This window comes from Diachasmimorpha longicaudata, chromosome 7 (assembly GCF_034640455.1).
Source record: "Diachasmimorpha longicaudata isolate KC_UGA_2023 chromosome 7, iyDiaLong2, whole genome shotgun sequence".
In the NCBI taxonomy this organism is placed as follows: Eukaryota; Metazoa; Arthropoda; class Insecta; order Hymenoptera; family Braconidae; genus Diachasmimorpha; species Diachasmimorpha longicaudata.
Window position 1 is genome coordinate 5,824,047 of NC_087231.1, and position 24,723 is coordinate 5,848,769.

Here is a 24,723-nt window from a genome sequence, read left to right on the forward strand (position 1 = left end):
CAGTTATAGGAAAGAAAAAAAAACCAAAACGAAAAGAAAACAATAAAGAGGGACTGCGATGAGGAGGAAGAGGATGAGGGATACACAGAAAACAAGGAGAGAAGAAGGAATAAACTGGGGCAACTCCAGCCACTGATAGTCCGAAAAAAAAAATTCACCTCGAGATTCACAATAAAGATTAGGCAAAACCTCAATTCTCAACTTTTATTTCACCCAATTTAAGAATCTACAAACTATCATCAACAGGCGTATATGTATTATAGTAGCTACAATTGACACTCTGTCATATCCCCATTATGAATTAACCAACGGTGAACTTTTGCTCTAGATAAGGATCGTCAGTGGCTGCAGGGTTACAGACGAAAATCGATAGATACCAGGATTAATGGATTATATAACGTATATAAGTACAAATTCCTTGAACAGTCTAATAATTCATTATTAATAGAGACGAGGAGAACAAGAGTCGAAAGAAAAATGAATTCTTAAAAAAATAGTTTAAGAGTATCTCATCATTCTCATCATTCTCATCTCGGCTCAGATAAAGAGCTATTATTTCAGAATGAAGTAGTAAAAAAATTATCGTTCGAGGAAACGACTTCAAACTAAACTTAATAGATATCTTAAACAATAGAATTATCAAGAATGAAAATAGAGGTGCTTCAAAATGCACACATATATCAATGCAGTGCTTAGTGCAATTTATATGTATGATATATACGTTTATATATATAGATAAATATATATAGTGGCATCCAAAAACGGCTTTTTTGCAACGCATGCAGTCATTCTCACTCTCCCACACTGTCGTATTCTCTATTTCGCTTTAGTAAATCCTCAGTAATCTATATCCGATTTTATATCAACTCAAACAAAAATAGAGAAATCATAGAATTTTATCAGTTATTTAGATTTCACCAATTACCGTTGCAACGAAAAATGATTTCAATATATGTTAATCGGGTCATACTCCTTAGCTTACGCTACTTGCGGGAGCGCCTAGCCAATGTTTTACGTTCTTCCTACCTGCTGTACCACCAGTTGTAATTCGTGTCATCACCATCATAAGTACATTATCGATCAATTGATATGACCAGAAACTAGGTACTCGGTGGTTAATGGACATCGAAAACAACTATCCCTACTTGTGGCACTCCTCGCTGCTTTTATGAGTGTTTCGAAGTTCACTTTGCTTACCGTACTGCTTGGTGCGAACTTCATATGGTATAGTTGTTGCACCCTCGCCCCTCTGGCTTCTAGCGGCTAACCATACGTAGTAGAGTGTGTTTGGGTACAGCCCGATGAGGGTGTAGTTCTCTGTGACTGGTATTCTGCGATGATGTTTCTCCTAATTGAGGCAGATATAGAATTTCTATTAATTTATATTTTTTCATTCATACGACATGGACGGAGAAACTTGACGGTTGACTTTTTAAAATTCGCATTAGACAATTACAAAATACTCTGTTCAGAGTATAAAGCCTCGCAAGATCGAGAATCAATTAAATTTGTAAATGTAACTTGTGGAGATATACCGGTGTGCTATTCTACAATATGAGTGATGAATTTTCCAATTCACCGTGACAGTTTGTACCTTAGCATAAGTGTCATTCCAGTATAGCTCATAACTGAGAATATTTTCAGCGCTATGAGCTGGCTTGCTCCATCGGAGCGTCACCGAGGTTTCCCCAATATCGACCACGGAAAGATTTTCCGGCTGGCTTGGCACCCCTTGTTGCGTCTTTATTTGTATCGGTTGGCTCAGTGGTCCGGGACCAACGCTAGTAAGTGCTTGCACGCGTATTGTGTACATTGTGTGAGGTATGAGTTCAGATATCGTGGTCAATTGATTATTATTCACAACTTGTGAATGCCACGAGGCCATTGGCTGATTGGAATCAGTCGTATAGTAAACCTTGTAGCCCTGAAAAAAAAAGGATTCTGTGTCAAGTAGCATAGCCTTCTCGTGATGGTTAATTATTTTTTACGATTTTTCAAGGGGGTAAAAACTTTTTTTTTTCGGTTTTATTACCGTCACTTGGCCGTTTGGCGTTTCCGGTTCTTCCCACTGTATAATCATGGTACTTGAACTCAGCGGGCGAACTTGAAGTTTACGCGGTGCTGAACCCGGTCCTGAAAAGAAGAGAAATTCATTTATTTTTCAAATGAAATTTCATTAATGAGAACTTTCTCTTCATTGCTAATTAATCATCAATTGCAAACGCAGAAAAACCTCTAAATAAACCGGTGAAAAAAATAATAAAACAACAGATCCAATTAGTCACGTACTAGCACGTGACGTGCGCTTTCGAACGGAGAATACATTATTAACAGGATTAATGAATGGAATAAATAAATAAAAGGGTAAAGCAAATGAACACAGCGGTGCAATTATGTACATGATGTTTTTGGGGGATCTACATGTCAAACGTAATATCACTGAATGATGTTGAATGAAAAACCTACACTACAGTGTGAGTGCTGCTACTAACTATAAATACTCAAGAATACTCAAGTCTAATGGTGATTTAATGTGCTGTTCAGAGTGTGGATGACGACGGTGAAAATGGAAAAGTTTTGAGAGTGGACGGTGTAACTACTGGGGCACACTTATTAGATTTCTTTTTGAACTTACTAGAACCTCCATTCGTTGATTCCGCTAGAGGGAAAATTGTCGTTTAGTATTTTCGAAATATTATAACATTGGAAAATGTGTTCTCAGTATTTCAGAGAAAATGGAAACAATTAAATGCTGATGATACGCCCAGACCAGTATAAATAATTGATAACGAGATGGTTTCGGGATCAATAACTCAAAGGTGTTTTAAGGGACGGGAAGATTTCACACTGTCTCCTGTGAAATACTTGAGACACAATTTTCTCCTGTTCACATCAACTACAATCTGAAAATATCACTGATTTTAACGAATGAATAAATCTAAACTCTCAACAAATTCAGCTTGCACATGATACAAACTGTCATACTGAGCTTGATGAGAGTACAAAAAATCTAGAAATCAAAGTGCAATGTTACAAGAACTCGTGATGAGAGTTAAATAAATATCCTCGTCACTTACATAGATTGGAAAATGCGTGCACGGACGGCAGCATGAAAAAATAAAAGACAAAATTTCCCTCAAGATTGTGTCGCAATCGATACCCTGATTATCGTGTGAAAAAATGAAATGAACTGTCTAAATTATGACACGAAGAAGATTAGTGATTGAGTAATGACTATAACATGGCAATCACTATAAAAGTGAACATGATGAGTGAAGTTTTCCTAGGCTCCAGAAAGTATGACCTGTTGAAAATGAATGATGACCGATGAAGTGTATAAATCTATTCATGATCTGTACACTGCATTAAAGTTTTAATCATGAGAAGTAACGTATCACGAAGTATCGAGAAATATTGAAAACGTATGTTAATAGTACTGACTTGTTTCACCAGTAGTGACAAATACAGGGTGACTTCGGGGACCCCGTCCAATTGAATTAACAGCGATTACATAGAGCTCGTACTCAGTGTAGGGGCTAAGATTCCTAATGTGATAGTACATTGTCGTGATCCCAGAAATCTCAGCGAATGCCTGATTAGCTTGTTTGGGCTTATGTTGAATGACGTAATACTGTAGTTCATCAGGACGTTTATAGGACCACGTGAGTTTCACAGACGTGGCTGTAATTTCCGAGACCTGGACATTTTCAGGAGCTCCAGGAAGGGCTGAAACAATTTCCAAATAAATCATTGTATGAATTCTCTCGAATTTCCCCAGAAAAATTTCAAAAAAAATTCTCCTTCAATGCTCACATTGGACTCTAACAGACGATACAGTCTCAATGACTCCAAGATCGCTAGCAGCAATGCAGCTGTAATTCGCTGACTCCTTAATATCCGAAAGGATGAGAAGATTTTTTCCAATGGGAAGCTTGTCATCAGGAGTCATATCAGTAGCCGGTTCTTTCCTCCACTTGACATATGGCATTGGGGAGCCAACAGCTACGCAGGTCAGATTGAGTGATGCTCCCATCATTACCTCACTAACGGCGGGTGGACGGATTGAAAAGCTTGGTGGGAGACGCCTCACTGAAACCAAAAAAAAACTATTACCGTCGGACGAAACGACAAAAAAAAAAAATTCCAAAAAGTGCATTAAAAAATGATACTTCACCTCTGACGTAAAGCTGAATGGCTCCGGAATACTCAGTGCCAGCTGTATTATTAGCAACACACTCGTATTGTCCCTGATCCTCCACTTTCGAAGCTTCAATCTGCAGGGCACCTGCGGAAGCACATGAAATTCAGAATTCAACGAAAAAGGGTTAATTGAAAAACCTCAAGTGGAATGCGCCTGTCGGAAACAGGTGGGTTTTCGCACTGGTGTATTCACAGTACATTCTCATATACCGATGTAAAACCACCTCTTTTCAGTGGCGTTTCACAAGCGCTAATAGAGTTCCTGGAGAATCGTTTCTGGTAAAAGAGAGAGAGCGAGAGAGAGAGAGGGGGGCGGGGATAAAGAGAGATAGAAAGTGAAACAGAGAGCAGGAGTGGATATGTGTGTAAGGGCTTTTCTGTATTGGGTTTTAGAGGGTTGTCTCTCAGTCAGGGTATTTCGTGCCCGTTTGCCCGATGCATCATCAACTCTTGCACGATACCCGGTGTCTGATGAACTGGCTGTTGCAAGGCGTGTGATTATCTTCGCCTGCGTCACTCCGTGGTATAATTCAGCTTACCTACTCAGTGTACCTAGACCCCTTTTACCTCCACCACCCCTTCCCCCCCTCCCACTAGGGAGACTCACACCCTTGCACTAGTGGTTTCACCCTCCACCCTGTCTATCCGACCTAAAACAAACACACGAGTCGGTATACGATGGGTGGAATGGGTTGAGTAAACCAGAGGAGGGAGTATGGTGTTTTTCACCCCATACTGACATTGCACTACGCCCACTGCTCGTCGATAAAACACGCGAATTTAAACGAAACCCTGACATCAACCATTGCCAGGTCGACCTCTCGATTCCCCCTTTTTATTATTAAAAAAACAACGAAAAACGGTATTAAAAAAAACAAATGTCAGTTAATGGCGTTTTTTTTATTCCTTTGAACGTAAAAAAAATGTGCGTTTTTATGAGAACGTTAAATTGAAATGAAAGAAACGTTGAAAAGATTGATCAATTATTGATATTTCTCAGTGTATTTGATGAGAAAACCATTTAATTAGATTGCTCATTGTGTAATATTAGCTCTGGATAAATATCGACTGAATAAACTGGAGGATGATTATAATATTTATCGCTCAAACAGGAAAAGTTGTGGGTAATTGAGAATTAATTTGAAAATCAAATATCAATTTGGATAAACAAAGTGAAAACTAGATTCTTTTCTTAAAAAATGATTGCATTAACATAATCAATATTTATTACTGCGTATCAGTGAAATCTAACTGTTAAAAAAAATTCGAATTAAATAGGGTCGCGTGAAAATTAATTTACGACAGACACTAATGGCGGGTGCTGGGTAAAACGATTGTTATTTATCTTCCGATATCACTATTTCCTCGCGTCAGGTACGACGGGGGCTGGGGTCATGCTGGGGGTTAGCGTAGCAGTCTTTTTCACCTCCCTCCCTTCCTATTTCGGTATCGCCTAACGGCGCTCTCTGGAGCGCAGAAAACACTCCATCACAGGGCGTGTGCGAGGCGAAGTGGGTCGGTATCGCCCGCGATCGGAATACATAATCGTGCCTCATCTACAATTTTCCGGCGAGAGGTACGTCGTACACCCCCTTGTGTCCCACCTCTTTTCCTCCCTTGTCGCGAGGATTGCATCGAAAAAGAGAGAGAGGGAGGAAGAAAGGTGGGATGAATGGGACACGGTAATACTGCGTCTGAAAACGACGTCCACGTAGGGTTTTGAAATTCCAGACGGGGCGAAAACTCACCATTTGTGAGTGGAACAAACGTGATCCGGTGGGAAAAGTATAAAGGGAATGTTGCTGAAAATAATGCAGAGAAAAATACCGCTGAGAGGAGAGTCCATCTCATTTAATCCACTCATAAATAATTAATAAACGACACGCGAGATCATCGCCTTTTACATTTTTTTTCCCCCTTACAAACTCGTTTTTTTTTTCATCCCTTTCCTTGCCTTCGTGTCCTGGTACAACGCCAGTCACGAACCCGCGAAGGGGGCGGTGTTTGTGGCACTGCCCTGTTAGAATTCAACTTTTTCATTTTCCCATTATCCACAACCCCTTGTCTCCCACCCCCGGTATTTGTACTATCTTTCTTCATGTAAGTATACATATTTTCTAAAAAGTCTTTTTTATCCACTTGGGACACATTTTTTCCATTTTTTTCCCCTGTCATTTCTTTTTCTGTCTACCATTCTCTTTATGGTAGTTCATGGAGATTAGTATCTCAGAGGTAACCACTGCGAGAATTTCAGTCAAGTACAGATGCTAGGGTGTAGTGAAAAACCCCATATGCATCGTGAAGTACGAAAATAGGATATAGATATATGTTTATAGCTCTTCCATTTTCTCGATTGGTGTTGCATATGAACGAGAGAGCGCCTGCTATCGCTTTTACCTCAGGCAGTAAAAATCCAATGTGTGTATTTTAAATTCAATTGATGGTTATAACGCAGCAAAAATATATTCCATGATATTTAATGGGACCAGTAAATACGAAAAAAATAAAATCATAATATTGTCATAATTTAATGTACGAGTTCTTTGAGATTTCACATTCTGTTTTCTCCTCTCTACCGCCACTTTCCACGAATACAGAGATATACATCCGATGTTTTTACATATTGTACCCATCCCCTGGATTTCATCTGTACACTTGTCCCAGTGCCAAACAGACATACGATGGGAAATGCCATTCTGCATGTATGGAGTCAGTGTTAGGAGTGGGAGGAGGACCTCGATTCGTTGGAAAAACTTCCAACTCTGTCGGTACGGCAATGGATTCCATTCAAATAGAATACAAATAGAAAATATGTTTACACTGAAGGTGTATTCTCGTGCATATTCGTTTCGGTCGGGTTGGGAAAAAAAAATTGTGTCCGTGTTTCCTTCTTTTCGTATTTCCTCTCTATCTACGCGTTTTTATATTCGATTTGATTGTATATCTGTTTATCCGCCATTGCACTATGCTTTTAAATTTTATCGCATTGTTTATTCTCGAGAGCTGCTTTCCTTTACTAATGGACGCATGCTTGGGAATTGCGCGGAGGAATAAAAGCTCGGTGAGGATTATTCCTCCATTATGTAGAAATATTTCATGAGAGTGTGGCTCGTAATTTCTAGTGCGAAATTTTATAAAATTTTAATGTACGATAATCAATTGGAATATTTGAGGATTCAATTATTTTATTCTGGGGAAATATGGGTATTACATAGTCTACCTCTGACTCAAGTAAATTTATCCTTTTCAGATAAGTTATTTGAGTCTTTGATGTGTGAATATTTTAATACAGTAGAGGAATTGGGTTTCACGAAGGGAAAAAGTCATCTCGATAGATTAATCCGTATTATTAAATATGAGTTTAGATGAATTTCAACGTTTGATTATGAATTTTTAGTGCACTGGCACTGGATACGATGTGGGAATTAAAAAATCGTAAAATATTCGATTTTACTGATAATTCAGTACAACTCCGGAATTTCTGGCGGAATGAAGATGAGGATTTCTTCATTTATTTAAATTTACAATGTGAAATCTAAAATCTAAAACTAATTTCTGATGAAATTCGAAATTTCAGGATTTCTCCCTCCTCAATTTTCTGATTATTTCCTGAGGGAATTAGAACAAAAGTTGACGCTTCATTTCATAACATACACTTGTTTTCAATTGCGTGAATTTATTCAGCCGATGTGATACTCAATTCCTTTGCTAATTCATCTCCATTCATTTTTTTCTCTAATGAAAAACGCGAAAAGTGAAACTTGAAACATAAAGCGACAGGTGGGGTTACACTCGGGTCCATTAGCGGATCAAGCCACTTCCCCCTCTAAACGAGGGGTGAAAGCGATGACACACAGAAAATTATGCGGACGCAGCCGCTTCAGTAGGTAAAAAAAAGAAGGGAAGAAGGTAAGCGAAGGAGGAGGAAGAAAAATTTCCCGAGTAAAGAAATACGACGCTAAAAGTATAGTCCCGGGGGTTACGGAGATCTACACCCGTGAGGGGTGAGTTCTGAAAAATTCTGTAAAAATCGGGGACGATGAAAGTTATATCCCCGTCGAATCGATTTGCCGCTTGCTTTATGGATCATCGAGCACCGCGTTATTCCATGTGGAGGCAGAGGGGAAAAATGAAAATATTGAAGAATTGGAGAAAGATGACAGACCTGCCTTTGGTTTTTTACCCCCGGTGAAGACATGGCCCGTAAATTTTTTTTTTTAGGAATACAAATGGCTGACGATAAGAAACTCCTCCCTGTATAGCTGCTGTTCATGAGGAAAAATCTATCCACGTCTCGGACGAGAGGGTACCATTTAAGATAAGGAAATTCTTTTCTCTTCTTCAGGGAATATCAGACGTTCCAGTAACTATTTTTGACTGATCACATCTGCCGGTTCTATTTTTCAACAATTAAACAAGATGTCAAAGGAGAATTCCCTGTCAAGTGGCATTAGTTCCAGAATTATTTATCGACCGGATGTACTCGTCATCTTCATCGATCGTATTTATGAGACTGAAGACGCTGAACCGGAAAAGTACAGCACGAAATAATTGCATTAGTGGAAATTTAATCTGAGTATATTTGGAACACGGTTCAGCATATTTAGCTGACATTTTTGACAGTTTTAGTGCATTTTCCTTATCACAAGTTCAAGATTTCAGGAAACAAGGGAATGAGAAATTTCAGTTCAACAAATTAGTGACAAAGGTATATGAACGCCGGTTACCATAAATTTTTTAGATTAAAAAAAAATTCATCACAGAGCTATCTTTACCAATATTTTTATGTTTTTAAAAAATATAACTGCCGTTCTGTTTAACCAATTTTTATGAATAAAAACGACCTCCGTATTTTCATCATACAATTGGATACATTTTTTTCATATTTTGAACTTTGTCATTTGATGCTTCAAATATTCAAAAAAAATAACCATTCCATATTCAATAAAATTCGCGTTTATCTCATTTTTTACAATTTCAACGTTCAAAGCATCAGCCATCGAAATAAAAAATATTTTAAAAATATATCCTGTCGGCCGATAAAAGTACGAAAATTGTCTGATTTTACTTATTAAAATAGGTTGAACAGTCGGGCAGTTCTGCTGAAAAATCACAAAAACATTAAAAAATCATATCTCTGCAGTGAGTCGTATAAAAAATCTGAAAAAAATCATAAAATGGCGTATTATACCTCTCCACTACAGAAAAATCGCCGTCAATTTTTGAGAAGCTCAGGATCAACAATTCGCCAATTTACCATGCAATACTTTATGTATTCCCCTCTCATTTTAACTAAAAGCTCCCCACTGTTGTTAAATTACCTGTATGATTCATATCCCCAGATACCATTTTCAGTGTATTTACTCAAGACAAATAACTTATTTTGCGAGAGCAGAGGATATTGAGTTGGCTCAGTAACTCACTCGAATTCTCGCTATATATTGTATGTCAGGAGTCAAGTCCTCTGTACAGGGGATAGTCTAATGGTCCCTAAGAGCCCGCATAAGGGAATCCACCATCCACTCACTAACGACGGTTACACGAACCTGAGAAAAGGTTCCCGAAGTGTATCGCATACAGCATAAGCACGAGAACGTAGGGGTTGAAATAAAGAGCAGAAGGATACGGTGAGAATTTTAGGTCTCGCAGGTGTTGAGCCAACTAGTATATCTTGCTCTCTCTCTCTCTTTTTCTCTCTCATCTCCCGACTGTACCTTTAGCCACGGTTGTTTCGAAACTTTAGGCCAGAGCTTAATGGACAGAATTTTACGAGTCTTGACGAAGCGTTAACCCTTTTGCCGGAATACACTTCAGGCACTATACATTTCTTATAGACGCTGCCTGCACTCAGACGTAGAGAACTCGGTACCCGGTTGTAAAATATAATTTAATGACTCCCAGGTATAAGCATATAATATTCATGTACCAAACTCTACCGTTACATAATTCTCGTCAATTTTCACTTTTTTATTTTTCCAGATTTTTTTGCTTTTTGATATTTCTGCGTTTGTAACTCGTTTCAATTCCGTGCATTAATTCATGGCATTTCGGTACGTAACGGGACATAATTGGGTTTTAATACCACGGAAATGACAAAGATGTGAAAAAATGGAAAGCAGATTGACGATAATTCATTGAATTTCACGTCAAGTGACACTTTCCGTTAATAATCCGTTTGATATCAATTTGAATCATTGAATTTTTGGAATACAGGAAATGTCATGATACTTATGAACTTTTTAAAAATTATATATCAATTATTTCATGCGTAACGCGTCCTATATCGACAAAAATAACGATTCTCCCATTCCCCCTGATAATCCATACAATGGATACCCAATTATTAAATGGGAATTTTTTTTGCCGCATACTATTTTAATTCCCCGATAAACCCCTGTTTGTCTGTTTGGTCAGTTCCATCAACCTCCAATAAAACCCTACTTTCAACACAATATGTCTCCCCTAAATTCCCATTTCCATTAGCGACTCAAATTAAAGAAGCACGACAACGTCCCTCGAATCTCTGTAACGATTTTCCCCCGAATGCCCCGAAAATTGTGAGTTTCCATTCTCCCAGGATTGCAAAATACCCTAGTTCATATAACCATGATATAATTTCGTTCTTTGCTCGTACATTATATCACGTAAACCCTGAAACAACTCCCAAGGGGCCCTGGATAAAGGACGAAGATGGACCAGCCCCGAGAGCCCAGTACAGCCAGGTGTAGGTGCTCTCGAACGGTGCTGCAAATTTTCCCCAGAAACTTACATTTTACCAGGCAAAACCTCTTAAAAAAAAGGTAAACTCGAAGAAAACCCGGAGAGAAAAAAAATAGAAACACAAAGCATAAGGGAAAAAATGTAACATAAAAGGAAAATGTGTATACACCTGTCCCATTTTCCTCGCTTTACATCCTCTTCACCGCTGTTTTCTCACCCTCCACTGTACCACCGGTAGAAAAAAAACATACGCACAACAGTGACATTGGTACATATCCATCCCTTTCTACAATACATTACACTAGATATTTTATAAGTCGGAGTAACACTGGGGTATACAAGAAAGTGTAACAGAGATAGCAAATAAACGAGAATGTAAGTTGAAATAGGGAAAGTGGAGAAGGAGAGACGACAAGTTTTCCTTGGCCGTTGAAGACACGCGAATGGAGTTAAAGTGCGCTGCGTGAGACGCTTGTCAACGACCCTTTCACCTTATACCATGGGGGGCTTTCATACAGTTATACCGCAAAGGTGTTGTTGGGAATGGAATAGGGACAGGAACCTGGGGCGGGAAGGGAGAGAGCTTTTGAATTATTAACAGCCCGACCGTGCGGAATAAAACGAAGAACCATCCAAGTTTTACCGCACACATCTGTGTTGATAAAAGAACTCTCAACAATACGCACTTCTGTCGCCAAATTTCCGTTCTCTTGTACACTCTTTTTTTCCAATAAACATTAGAGCAATTTTCAATTTTCTATTACTCTCCTAACCGCAGAAATTTCGATCTCAAGTCCAAAACAGACAATTCCCAACCTCACGCTCATTTCCAGAAAAACAACAGAATAATAGACGTCGGACTAATAATGGATTAATTCACTTGATAGCAGCTGCCACAATATTTTATAAAGTTCAAAGTAGATCTTGTGATTTTTCGGACCAATCGCCCGCACGTTCAAAAAATTTTCGAGAGCCAATAGAGCCAGTTGGCCATTCATTTTCCCTTTTTCCTCCGCTAAAGTCTGAAAAAAAAACGAAGAATAAATTCCACTGCCCGATTACTCGATTTGTTTGATAATTTGTCTCCGACTTTTTTCTCCCCGTAACCTTCATTGAAACTGAATTTAAGCCCCTCCCCACCTGTTTTTTGTTCTTTAATTCATCTTTTTTTCCCCTTCACAATATAAAAGCGCACGCGCGGATATCGGCTTTCCGGTCGACTGCATCTTTACTACCGAACGAGTTTCCTCGTCGCGTTTCTTTACGACAATTTCCAGCAAAATTGCCGTGGCGTATATGTTAACGTACATGTACCATCAGTACACGGGGGAGGGCTCAGTTGGGTACGTAGAACATGCGAGGGGCCACAAGGTATGGCGACGGGTATGGTGAGGGGGATGAACGAGACTACTGCACCTATAGGCGGTCCATAGAGAAACGCTTGTACGGAATACGAGGGAAGAGACTCACTCAGATGCATCGTAGTATGCTCACGTACTCCACATATATATGAGCTTTTTTTTTTTTCATTTTTTTCATCCCTCCCTCAGTGTCATTTCCCATGTCGTGCCAACCATTACGTGATGACTTCGAACGTGATGTCTTATCGATTGCCACCGATAGTATCGATAAACAAGGTGAAAAAGGGAATTAATGTTTGTCGGGAAAACATATGCATTAGGTTAATGCATTTTCTGGGTAGAGAGTAATAAGAGTAATTCATTCGATAATAACCAAATAAACGTTATAAATATAATGAAATTTTCGTGGATAATAAACAAATTATCGAGAGGCGAATATTGGGGTGAGAAACGATGAATATTTATTCGTGTAGATGAACGATGAGAAGAGAAGGGGTGGTTGGACAACCCACGTGGTAAATTAGCATATACTCCCGAATAAATGAGATTTAAGTGTGTAACCTGTTGTTTTCATATGAATCCGTGCGATTAATATGAATGGGGTCTAGGGTTGGATGAAAGTTTAATAGGACTGGACAATTATTGCGTGGACCAGTGTACAAATGGAGTATCATACTTCACACGTTGAAGCGTGAAGAGTGAGAGAGAGAGAGAGAGAAATGAAAATTGAGGGAAGCGGGAGATAGAACTGGAGTAGAAAAGTGCGCTCTGGTGTATTGTTTAAATGTTTGAAGTAAAGTGCACTCGATTATTAATAGCGACATGGTTGCGTTTTGAGAGGTTCCGAGCACTCCATTGGCCAATCATTGTTTATGAATACAATTCGATGGCTTAAGTATTGGAGAAAATTTACGGTGCAGCACTGACAATTAATTGTTGATGGAGAAAATCATTTGGAGAATTTTAACAACTGGTTGTTGAAGCGATATTACTGTGATGACTATGAATTATGAATGGGTAATTAATTAAAATTGTTGTCGAATAAAATCGAAAAATCTTTACTGAAGAAATTGAATAGTTGGTAAACATCAGCGACGACTAGACCTTCAAATTCAATAACCCGTTGATCATTTGGTAGTTTATTTATCCACCAATTAGTTGACGAATTTCTGCGAATAATTTTTTTCCCACGTTCTTCTCTTTTTAAACTCTAACCGACATTATCCGGTTGATCATTTTTTTTGCAATTATCAGGAAACGTCTGGGCTCGGCTCTCGATGTCAACATTGCCACAGGTAACAAGAGCCCGATCCTGGCAAAGGTATAGGAGACAGCGTGTTGATCACTATAAACGAACATCGAGGGACAAAATACGATGGTGAACAGTTGTGGAGGAGTTTGTGGTAGAGAGGATACATGTGTTAAGCGAGATAGATACGATGGATGTTCCCCGTATCGCGTGACCACTCGATCAACTCAAGCCGCATATCCCTCGCATCCCCCTTCAGCCCTCCAGTGGTCGCGTTTAACCGGATCTGACAGTGACTTACGCACTTTGAAAAAATATGATGGGCTGCATCTGGGCCACAGAGTTATAGGGGGAAAAAATTCATGTGGAGAGAAGATGGTGATAAAAATGTTTATGGAATGGTAGTAGTTACTTACCGGAGTCTAGGACGACGTATCGAGGATTCGATGTGTTGATGGGTACCATGTCGCGGATCCAGGAGATTATGGGGGTCGGTGAGCCAACTGCTGTGCAAGATAACAAAGCATTGTGGCCCATTTCCACGACCTTCGTTGTTGGGGCCTGAGTTATCAGTGGAAATCCAATTGGTAGATTATCAGCTGAAACATGAAGGTAACATAGAGGTAAGACACATATAAATGAATTTTTCGATTTCATTTATTTCAATTATTGGGGTGAGAGAGAAAGAAGAGAGAAAAAGTTTGACCATTTATTTTTACGATGATGGAAATGAAAGCTATGAGAAAACTTTGACGTGAGAGCTTTTTATCCTTATGAAAATGGGGGAATATGGGGATGGGGGTGAATAGGAAGTGAAAGTTGATGGCCTATATATCACTCCTTTTCTTGTTCGAGTCTATAGTTCCGACGGCGTTGATTATAAATTCTGTACGTGGGATAGACATCGCTGTCCCGGGGGTTTGCTTAGATACCGTGAGAATGAGAAGGGTCGAACCGCAGGATTGAAGAAAGTCCACTATCCTTGATGCACCCCGGGGATTCAGACTTGCGGTTCACCGTCGTAACGGACTCGTCGCGCCCCACGTTTTGTCTCAGGAGTCCTCACTACTCCCCCATAAATACTTACGAAGCCATGTTTTTCACAGCAAAAATGAGAGGAAAATTGGCGGAAAAAGACATTAATAAGAAAAGGAAACGATAATCCAGCGGAGTTCTCCTTAAACTTTAGTAGTTTAAACAGTAACTATCAACTTTTACGGCTGCTCAAATGATGTTTCGCCTTTTACTCGAATGACGGTGGATCGAGTAGCGCTAGTTAAATACACATTTGGCACTGGAAAATTCGTGAGTGCATCAGAGGCAAAATGCAGAATGAGGGAGCAGGTGAACATTTATGATATACAGTCATGGCAATGTTGCTATTTATATACATATTGTATACGTATTTTTAGTTCAACTCGGGGAAGATTTAGTTTCGGGTAAGAAAAAGTTCATCCGTTTATTTTTCCATTAGCATTTGGAGCTTGAAACTTTTGTGAGTTTTTTTAGTCGGAGAAAAAAAATACTACAGAGGATTATGAGTTCCCTAAGGAACACTACTGGGCGAGAACTCGGATTTTACTCTAACCATATTATGCAAGATATAACCTACTTGCACGTTATAGTCGTAACGGAAGTATAAATAATTTTTAATGTCCTTGGCAAGTAGAGCCTCGTATTTTCCATTAAACACGAATAATTCCATTGGAATTTATTACAATATTTCCCTCTAGAAATTAAGAACTTTAGGGATGTTTTTGCTCGTCTCATTTCTCTTTGTTTTGTTATGTTCCGGTCTATTATGTTTTTTTGTCGGCTATTCAATTCTAGACTGGTTACCATGCGCTACCCTGAGGAGTTTTCCACCTCCGCGGGGAATGGCCCCGTGTTATTTAGGTTTCGGTGTTGCCGAATTCACTCCAGGACCGCCCGGGCATGTTCAGTGGGTTTGCTACAACGTCGTGTGGCACACGATTCTATTCCCGGATTTTCCAAATGGCTCGGGAAATTGTTTTGGAAAAAATCCTTTACAGAGTTTATAAATAAGATCAAGATATTGCGTATTCCGCAACTGAGATGAGACGATTATCCGAATTTTCTTTGCAAAAATTTCGGATTTTTTTTCCTCTGTCAGTCAGAGAGGGGAAGAATTGCGAACAATCGATTGTAGTATAATTTTTCTTGAGAATTGTTCACACGTGTTTATCTAAAACAAATTCGATCGGCTTGGCTTGTAGTGTATTCGTTTTTTTGCGGCACTAGAAAGCACAAATTTCCAGACGAATAACTTCAAATTATGAAAGACAAAAAAATCATTCAAATGCTGTCAGCGTTGGATGATTCGAATTTTCGCGTTCCTACGACGTCTATCAACGATTCATCCGTGCGATCACTCGGATCGAATTAACGAGTTCATACAGAGAAGATGTGCAGTGTTGGCGTCTGATGATTAGACGTCAGAAATTGTTTGATAAAACTGAAATGCCGTTCACAATCCCGGATTAAGGAGCGTAGTTCATGGCATCTAATCTGCGAATAAACAGACCAAACTAGATGATCTATTCCCCTCTTCCACCTGTTCTTCAACTGCTATAATGTTATCCTACTTCGACATTAATTATCCCTGGATGAACTGTATCAACAATAAAACTCAAGTGCAGATCCCTAGTCAGGGGTCATCTTTCTTCTGTCGCTGTCAATAACTTTTCATCGTAAAAAAAAACAATCTCCTTCATTCTAAGGTGAGCCCGAAGAGATATCACTGACAGTCCTTCCATCCCCTATTGTCCATCGTTTTCATCGACGTGTCTGTCTACCCAGTTCTTCCTGTAATTTTATTTTTCTACTTGATGATTTGTGTTTCGCCGTTCCACAGTCAATTCCTTTACCACGATGTGATACCATTTATCCTCGAGGCACCGTTGAATTTCATTTATGATTTATCGAACTGAGCGAGATCACTCTGAATGATTCAATAATACGAAAAAAGAAAATATATACATGGCTCAGACTTTTTTCGAATGATGAAGTGTTACGAAAGTAATATCCATCAGTTTCATCGTAAAAAAAAAGTACTCAAAGACGAAACATAAATCAGCTTCTATCAGTTGCAGGGAGGAAAAAAAAACACGTATACAGCATTTGAATCTTCCTTTTTTCATGGCGCTTCACGTCACAACCAACTCAATGGGGTGCTTCATATATTTCTCCTGTAAAGGGATCCCAAACCAAAAGCCACGAGGATTGCAGGGGTCGCAACAGCCCGACTCCTGGGGAATCAAATACTGATCCCCAAAAATTGCGTGAGTAGAATACGATATGGACAAAGGGGTAAAGATGGATGGTGAAGACGAAATTGAGAGGGTGTAAGGTGCTAAAATGCGAGCAGGTGAAAACAAGCGGATGTCGAAAGATTTTACACTGCAAAGTGTCTTCCTCCCTCTCTGTCGTCAATAAATTGGTGAATGATTTTCTTTTGTTCATTTGATTAATGATCCTGGGCGCGATAAAATCGGTTGAACGAGGAAAGATATTTAATCAAAATTACGGAAAGCTCAGTTCCACATTTTTAAAGATAATCAATGAGGTAGATTCGCACAATTCAAATATTAGTATCTCGCAGAAATTTTTCACGGAGCCATCGGCTGAGTATCACTGATATTTGTTTAATTCAACCTGACATCGTCTCTTCAACATTAATAATTCATAGCTCATCATAGCAATCTAATTATGCTGCCTCCTCACAGTTTGAAAATGAAAAATCTGAATTAGGTACTTGCTCCTCGGGATATTATCCCATCCTACTAGCAAAAACTTCCCAAATGTCCTGGTGGTGCATGTCACATGGAATTCGTGACACTCTACCCATATCTGAATTCATTCCGCACTTTATCTTGCGAAACTTTAACCCAGTAACATGGCGAGTCAAACTGCTGCATTCCCTTATACCCTTTTCCCTTTCGCTTCTTCGTATCTATTTGAGCCTCTTCCCCCCCGCCCTCAGTGAGTGTCCTAGCAACAGAGGGTTGGAAGTCACGTCGTAAAGATATACATGGGTTTATACATGGTTAAGACGACCAAAAACTTTCTGGCAGTGGGGTACGAGGCGAGAGCTACTAGTGGAAAGCCTGTTACGTTGAAATTCACGAGTAAAACATGGAATTTCATCTGAAAATACAACATAGCATGTGCTGAATACACAGATAAACTAAAGGTTATATTGCATCTTTCGATTCACCGGGGTTTTACTTGTCCCCTGCATCATGGGAATTACTGTCACGAGTTTATTAGTAATTTCAGGAGAAGAGAGAGGGAGAAGGCTGAAAGCCTGTCATGCGAACACCAGGGGAACTACTGCGGGGCTAATATTAAGGTCCCTCGTATCCCACTGAGTTCGATTCCTGATAGAGCCAGTTTTTTTTTTACTTTCCTTCACAACGTCACGTCACATCTATCCAGAAATTTTCTAGAGCGTGAGTAACATGAGAATCATGATTCCCGTGAGCCTGAGAATGAACGATCTAATTTCAATATCCATTTTCTCTACTCCTTTATTTTTCACTGTTATTTACTTTCTTTTTCCGTATTTTTGTGGAGACGTAAATGGAGGTGAGGGAATAACGTGGAGAATTAATTATTGAAGAGGAATGCTGTGTTCATGAATAAATGGTACGGTAATACACGGTCGTCTTTAAGTGGCCGAAGATAGTCGGTGGCCTTAACTCATCATCGCAGCCACTCATGGGCTTCAGGTAATGAGTTGATGAATAAGGGCCATCGAGACGGAGAATTCACTAATGTCGGTATTTCTCATTGTATCTTTCACACGGCTCTTTGTCTCTTTACTCTGCATTGCCGGAGCATTTAGTTTAACCACTAGTAAATACCTGTGTCAAGAATTCAACTTATGTCACGTAATAATCGAGGGATTAAACTGAAGTGCTTTGCATTCCTCCTTTTCCATGAGCGTACGATAACAGCTTATTTATACATGCTGCTGTGAAATTAACGGGGAAGAGAACAAGTGTTGAACTGAGGAAAAATAATGAATGATTAAATGTTACGTAAATTCTGCGTTAAAATGTTCCCCCTTCGAAAAAAAAGTTATAATGATTTGCAAGCAACTCCTGCACCACAAACGTCAAAGGTAAACAGCAGATGGATGGTGTATACTCAGACTCAAGATTTATATTTACACTTGGAAAATATACTCTCTGATGACATAAGAGAGCATCGTACACTGCTGTTGCATACTTTAGTTGAAAAATTTGTAGTAGTATTTGCAGAAGCCAATATTGGGGAACATAATTAATTACGTAATTACGTGATTGGGGGTTTTCGAGTCCGAGTCGAGGAAAAATACGCGATATTGAAGTTTTCTTCGTATGTTGTTTCAAAATGGTGAAATTCGACATAAATTGTCTGTTCTTCAGATCTTTGCAGTAATAAATTCCAGAGAATTAAAAATATTTTTAATATTTAATTCGTGATAAACTTTGTATTAAATAATTCCTCTTCCAAATGCGCTGCAGAATATTATTCAGTTTCCCAGTTCATGGCTCATAACCACCCCGGGATTGTTGCTCTTTTCAGTGAGAGGTGAACATTTTGAAATTATCCTAAATGAACCGCCCGGTTGTTTCTATAAATCCCTCACTCGTAAACTCATTTATCCATTAGTTAATTGATCTAAAATACCACAGGTAGTAAATGTGCGGCAGCTCGTTAGTGGCCACTGAGTATACCCTTCTCCCTCCACCATCACTGATATTTTCCCAAACCCATTCGCATCTCTCCATTTATGTGTTGGACGTATGCCTTAGTGAATGTGCTTGCAGGCTAGCCAACTAATGGACGTCCGGTATTTGGGGTATTTTCGCGGTGAATTGAGCCAGCATAGACCCCCGGATATGCTCCAAAACCTGGGCAGAGTAGAATTAACAGGGGTGAATTGTACAAATCCGCCTCAAAAACACCCGCCCATTTCGCTTGCTGTCTTCCTTTATCCATACAACTATTTTCGCAAATCCCCTTTTGGTATTTCACCTTCTGGAGCGGAAAGTAGGGCTGTGCGGGCAGACAATGAGGTGTGGTCCGAAAGTTTTTTCACCTCTCGAACCCCTGGACTGAGCAACTGATAATTTCGATGTGATAAGCTCCCTGATAACAAAAAATATGGTCGACGAGGGGAAGGAAGGAGGTATTAAATTCTTATAACAAATGTCAAGACTTTGGTTAAGGAATTCATGTGCTGGACCATTTGCAATTGTAAAAGTTATTGTCGATTGAATTATTGGGTAAATTTCCCATGGAAAATGAGGTGAGCAGAAAATTTTGAAGATAAAAAAAGCTGGAGATGTAGAAATATCGAAAATTGGGGATAAAAATTCAAAGCTGATGTGAGTGTAGAGTATTTTGAGAAATTGTTCCTAACAGCGCATAGTTTGATGTCGCCCTGGCTTGAAAGACAAAAAATTATTTATATGTAGGCTGACGATGCATGTAAATATGTATAGAAATATGTTCAGATGAGTTATTGATTGAAATGAATTAACGGTGAATGTCCAAATAAAATTTTCAATTTTGGTCGGATGTTTATTAATTTTTGAAGAGTTCCATTTGCATTATAGTTAATTTTTTTTTAAATCGCGGGCCAAATTTTAGAGGTCGAGGTCACGAGATGGTCGAATGAATAGGAAAAATTTATTTTGTGCTGTTCTCGATTGTAATTCATATAATTTTCCTAATTGAATAACAGACAGGGGTGTATGATGGCCATTTAGAATTTCAATGGATGAAAATTCAATTTCAATTTAATGGATCAAAAGTCAGTGGCACTCATTGCATCATAATAAACTACAGCATTTGCAAATGCCAGGAATTAATCAATCTCATGAAGCCATTCATGAAATTTCACTAATAAGAATTCTGAATGGATTAAGTGATTAATGATTGCAATGGCCGCATCAATATTGGTTGTGTGGTTCAAAAATCGTTGCCATAAACCGGAGATATTTTCTGTTTAAAGCTGGCGCATTGAACATTGACTAATACCACTGATTTGAGTATTCTGCACAAATTAAGGAATAAATGTTTGTATTGATTGATGCAATCGGGGTTTTTTCATGACTACAATGAATCGGTTGATTCGGAGAAAGTTGAAAAAATTGAATTTCCCAATTACAGCAACTGAGCAATTCTAGAGAACTCAGAACAATATGATTTTCAAGATTACTGAAGACAAAAAATTATTTCGGAGAGGGAACCTAGTTCTTCTTGATGCTAAATGAAACCGGCCACTGCCGAGTGAATTTGGCAACGTTTTTGCTGATAAAACGCAAATGGCGGTTCCCTGTGGAGTTGACCAAGTCATCGGATAGCGGAGGGCGCGCAATCTGGGTTTAACAATTCTAATTAGATTCAGTAATTGAGATGAAAAAATAAGGATAAATGACTCTACCGACGTCGGTGACCCAGTGACTTACACGCAAGTCTAGTTTGCGAATTGTTGGGAGATTTCGATCCAAATTGAAACCTACTTTTTCCACCTGCACTCAGAAAAATTGTTTCCTTTAATCAAATAAAAATCTTAATGAGAAATTTTCAACCCGTTTCACCAATATTTTTACTACAAATAAATTAACTTCTTAAGTTGTTTCTAAAAATGGATTTAATAATAGTTCATTAGCTGCGTCACAATTATCGCAAAGAACTTCAGATCAAATCTAATGTAATGAATAATTGTTATCAACATAGTAGCAGACATCTCATAAAACAATTTCTCCCATTTCCCATCATTCCGCTTCGAAAATTTAAAAATTGGTCAAACACCGCCCCTCCTTTCCCCCCAAACAAATGACCATAAACTTCATTTGCAACCGTATTCCCTCGTCTTAACTAACTTGAGTCAAAACGTCGAATGCAAATATCAGATGTAATTCAATATCTCTACAGCATATAATCCCGCTTGATACTTTAATGAAAATGTACATCACTGTCTTTCCTAATTTACGAATAGCATCAAACTCAACCGCAGAGTATGAAATATGTACATATATACACGAACCGTGAATTTTCATTTCACCTTCATAGAGTTAATCATGAAGTACGAAGGCAGTGTAGTCGATTGTAACTTTTCAACCAACATTAACCAGCAATTGCCAGTGGTGAAGGTCTAGAACTCTCCACGCATATAATGTTAAAAGGATGGGTTGAGTGTGGGCGTACTGTTAGATACATTGGTGGCGTTGGCTCGACCTCAGAGTTCGTAGATTTAATGTCACGGTGCAATTTGGCCAGGACGAGTTATGGACAACGATATCTCGCCTGGTAGGTGTTAATGAAATTTGCGGTTCGTAGCTTTTCTACCCTCTGAAGAGGCGTGTACAATGCTCATTCATCGTACTGAAGAGCCTTCGGTACCGGCAGACAATCGTTTTTGTTGATAATAACATCACCTTCTTGTTTCATCCACTCTTATCTACCACTCATCACGACTTTTCTTGCTCTTACTGAATTAACCCCGCGTAAACTCACATATTTCTCATTTATCTCCATGATATCACAGGATCAGAAGAATGAAAGTACACACGAGAGCATCAAATCCTTTTTTCGACTGCAATTCATCGATCCAAAAGGATTCAGTACTAGGGAACGAGGATCCGCCATTTAGAATTGCGATTTTCCTTTTTTATACAGACAAATACACCTGTGGATCATTCTCTCATTTTGTTAACATTAAAATTGTGTATAACAATTATAAACTACCTGGAAATACTCTCAATTCACATCGAAAAAAGTCTATTCGTTGGATACTCACAAAAATTTATTTATTCCAACCGAAATTCGTTGACTACTAGCGAATGAATGTTTCATGGGACCAAATAAACTCTAATCTCCGATCAAAATTCATTCGTTTGTAATAATTAATCCATTCCATCAACACAATCTTATGCCGATTTTTTACTACTTCAATTACTCTGATCTCACATCAACTAACAATAAAAAAATTAATAAAACACCAAACGTGGCTAGACATTTAAACAATGACTCTAGTCAGGATCCTGGATTCTTTCCATCCAAAATCCCTTTGAGAACTGGATTCCTGTCGGGGTGATTCCGAACAAGGGCTTACCACAGGGTGTTAACTTCAGTCCTTCAGGAATGTCAGCTGTTTCAGATCTGTCAGCAAAATGTCCAGTGAAAGAATGAAAATAAACCAGCACGTGGATATCTATAATATCTCTAAAAGGAGAATCGAGAATGTTGGAGATGCGGATACGAGAGGAAGATTACATCTCGTGGAGTCAAGTATCACGAGGAGGAAAGGAAATACGAATCATTCCCCTCGGCGATGCACGATCACTTGATAGGGAATATATGAAATAATCGATAAGCTGCTACTACTCACCCTCAGCACAAACATCTCCAGCGGCGATTCACTCACTCGTGAAAATCGAATTGCCGTGGAATGCGCTGGAATTTTGAAAGGAGAGGGTGGGGTTGGAGGGAAGGTAGAAAAGGTCGAGATATAGGCCCCTCGATATTTCATCAAAGGGCCACCAGTGGGCGGAGAAAGGGACTGGGCGCGCACCAAGTACGATGACTCTTGAGATATTCGATCATTTAGGAGACGGTTGGAGAGGGTCAGGAGGCCTACGCTTGTCTCAAGTGTTCGCCCTTCGTGGGTATACTGAGGCTAGCATATTTTCACGAGATGAAAAAAAATAAGCGATGTGCGCGCCAAGGATAAAAATGATCGCTAGAGATGGTCGAGCACTTTGTTCCTTTTTATTATTCATGAAGTGGTATGGAAGGAACCGGGATAACCGGATGGGTTGCCGATGCGGTCTGGGGATGCACCAGGGCGCCCCTGCCGAGTGGGCGATGAGGAAAGACTATCTTTTGTACCGCTTCTATATTCTGATGGAGTAAAACTTTGAAGGGCTCTTGTTGGATTTTTGAATCTGATGTTTTTACGAAAATCTTGGGGTAAATATTGATGAGATTTTAATTTAGTGTTGGGGGGAGGATTGACGATAGCTAATACTTGGTCATGAATCGATGATTTACGAGCACCAATGCGCCGAGAACTACCTCGAAGACATAACCGGACGCTACACCATGAATTTGAGACTAAAACAACTCTGAAAATCGTAATGTTTTTTATTTCAAGGTCAGTCTGGATTTGGAGATTTTCCTGTTCGTGCCGATATGCATTCGATAATAACTTCAAGGATATTGTCCTTCATGCGACACTATGAGCTTACTGATTTTTCAAAAAGACATCTCCTAGGTTTAGAATATGGAGCAACGCATTCCAGATAAAATGAGTACTCTCGAGTGAGAAATTATTTTTCTTAAATACTAAAATACGTTCATTGTGAATTATAGAGTGTCTCTGTGCTTACTCCGTTAGTGACCAACATTGTTCTCTATATTCACAGCAAAAAAATCGATGCAGATAAAATATCGAATATTCATCAGATTAATTTACAGATATTAGTAGCATGAAAATTCAATTTCCTTTTTCGAATATTTCCATCTCATGCAGTTTCAATTTTTATCCTGGGTTACTCATGCATGGTAACTCAATTTAAAACACCCCCTACCTATTGAAAGTTCTGAAAAACTTTTTATGAAAGTTGAAGAATTTTTTCACCAACGCTATTCGGATTCAGCGTAATATTGATGACCACTTGAAAAATTCCCAGTTGAGGGTGGGAAAAATTTTTTTTTTGTTCCAATGGAGCTTTAAAACTCAATAGATAAATGCCAAGTAATTCTTCATAATGGGATTATCAAGGTGAATTTCTTGTCGAGTTGAAGCAATAAAGTTCTGTCTCTTCCGTTTTGTCGGTGTAGTAGTGCGACTACCGGTACAATAATAATTATCATTTCCTTTCATTGGTGGCAGGAGAGGCAAACGCGATTCTTATCGGCTTTTTGTGCGCTCGTTTTGTGCACAGTACGAGTGTCCCGTTTACAAGCGACCGGGGGGTTATCTCTCGATCACGCGACAACGTAGGGTGGTTTGGGAGGGCAGTTAAAGGAGGGAAATTGAAAGGGAGATCGACAAAAAAGGCGACAAGGAGAAAAAATAATAAAAAGTAAACAAAAAAAAAAATTATAAAACTGCCAGTTACTCGAACTCTTGTTCGATTGCCTCATTCGGGGCATCACTCCGTCGGGACC

The 24,723-nt window shown here is 39.0% G+C and overlaps 1 protein-coding gene across 4 annotated transcripts in view; it reads right to left on the reverse strand.

The window, feature by feature from the left end:
* Positions 1–24,723, reverse strand: part of LOC135164484 (tyrosine-protein phosphatase Lar) — a 284,343-nt gene that overhangs the window by 17,318 nt on the left and 242,302 nt on the right. For all 4 annotated transcript variants that reach the window (XM_064124877.1, XM_064124878.1, XM_064124879.1 and 1 more), the window contains 7 exons: positions 13,947–14,129; positions 4,175–4,285; positions 3,814–4,089; positions 3,442–3,726; positions 2,033–2,133; positions 1,595–1,924; positions 1,198–1,348 (listed from right to left, as the gene is read on the reverse strand). In XM_064124877.1, the coding sequence (XP_063980947.1) occupies positions 1,198–1,348; positions 1,595–1,924; positions 2,033–2,133; positions 3,442–3,726; positions 3,814–4,089; positions 4,175–4,285; positions 13,947–14,129 (1,437 nt within the window). The remainder of the gene's footprint in view (positions 1–1,197; positions 1,349–1,594; positions 1,925–2,032; positions 2,134–3,441; positions 3,727–3,813; positions 4,090–4,174; positions 4,286–13,946; positions 14,130–24,723) is intronic.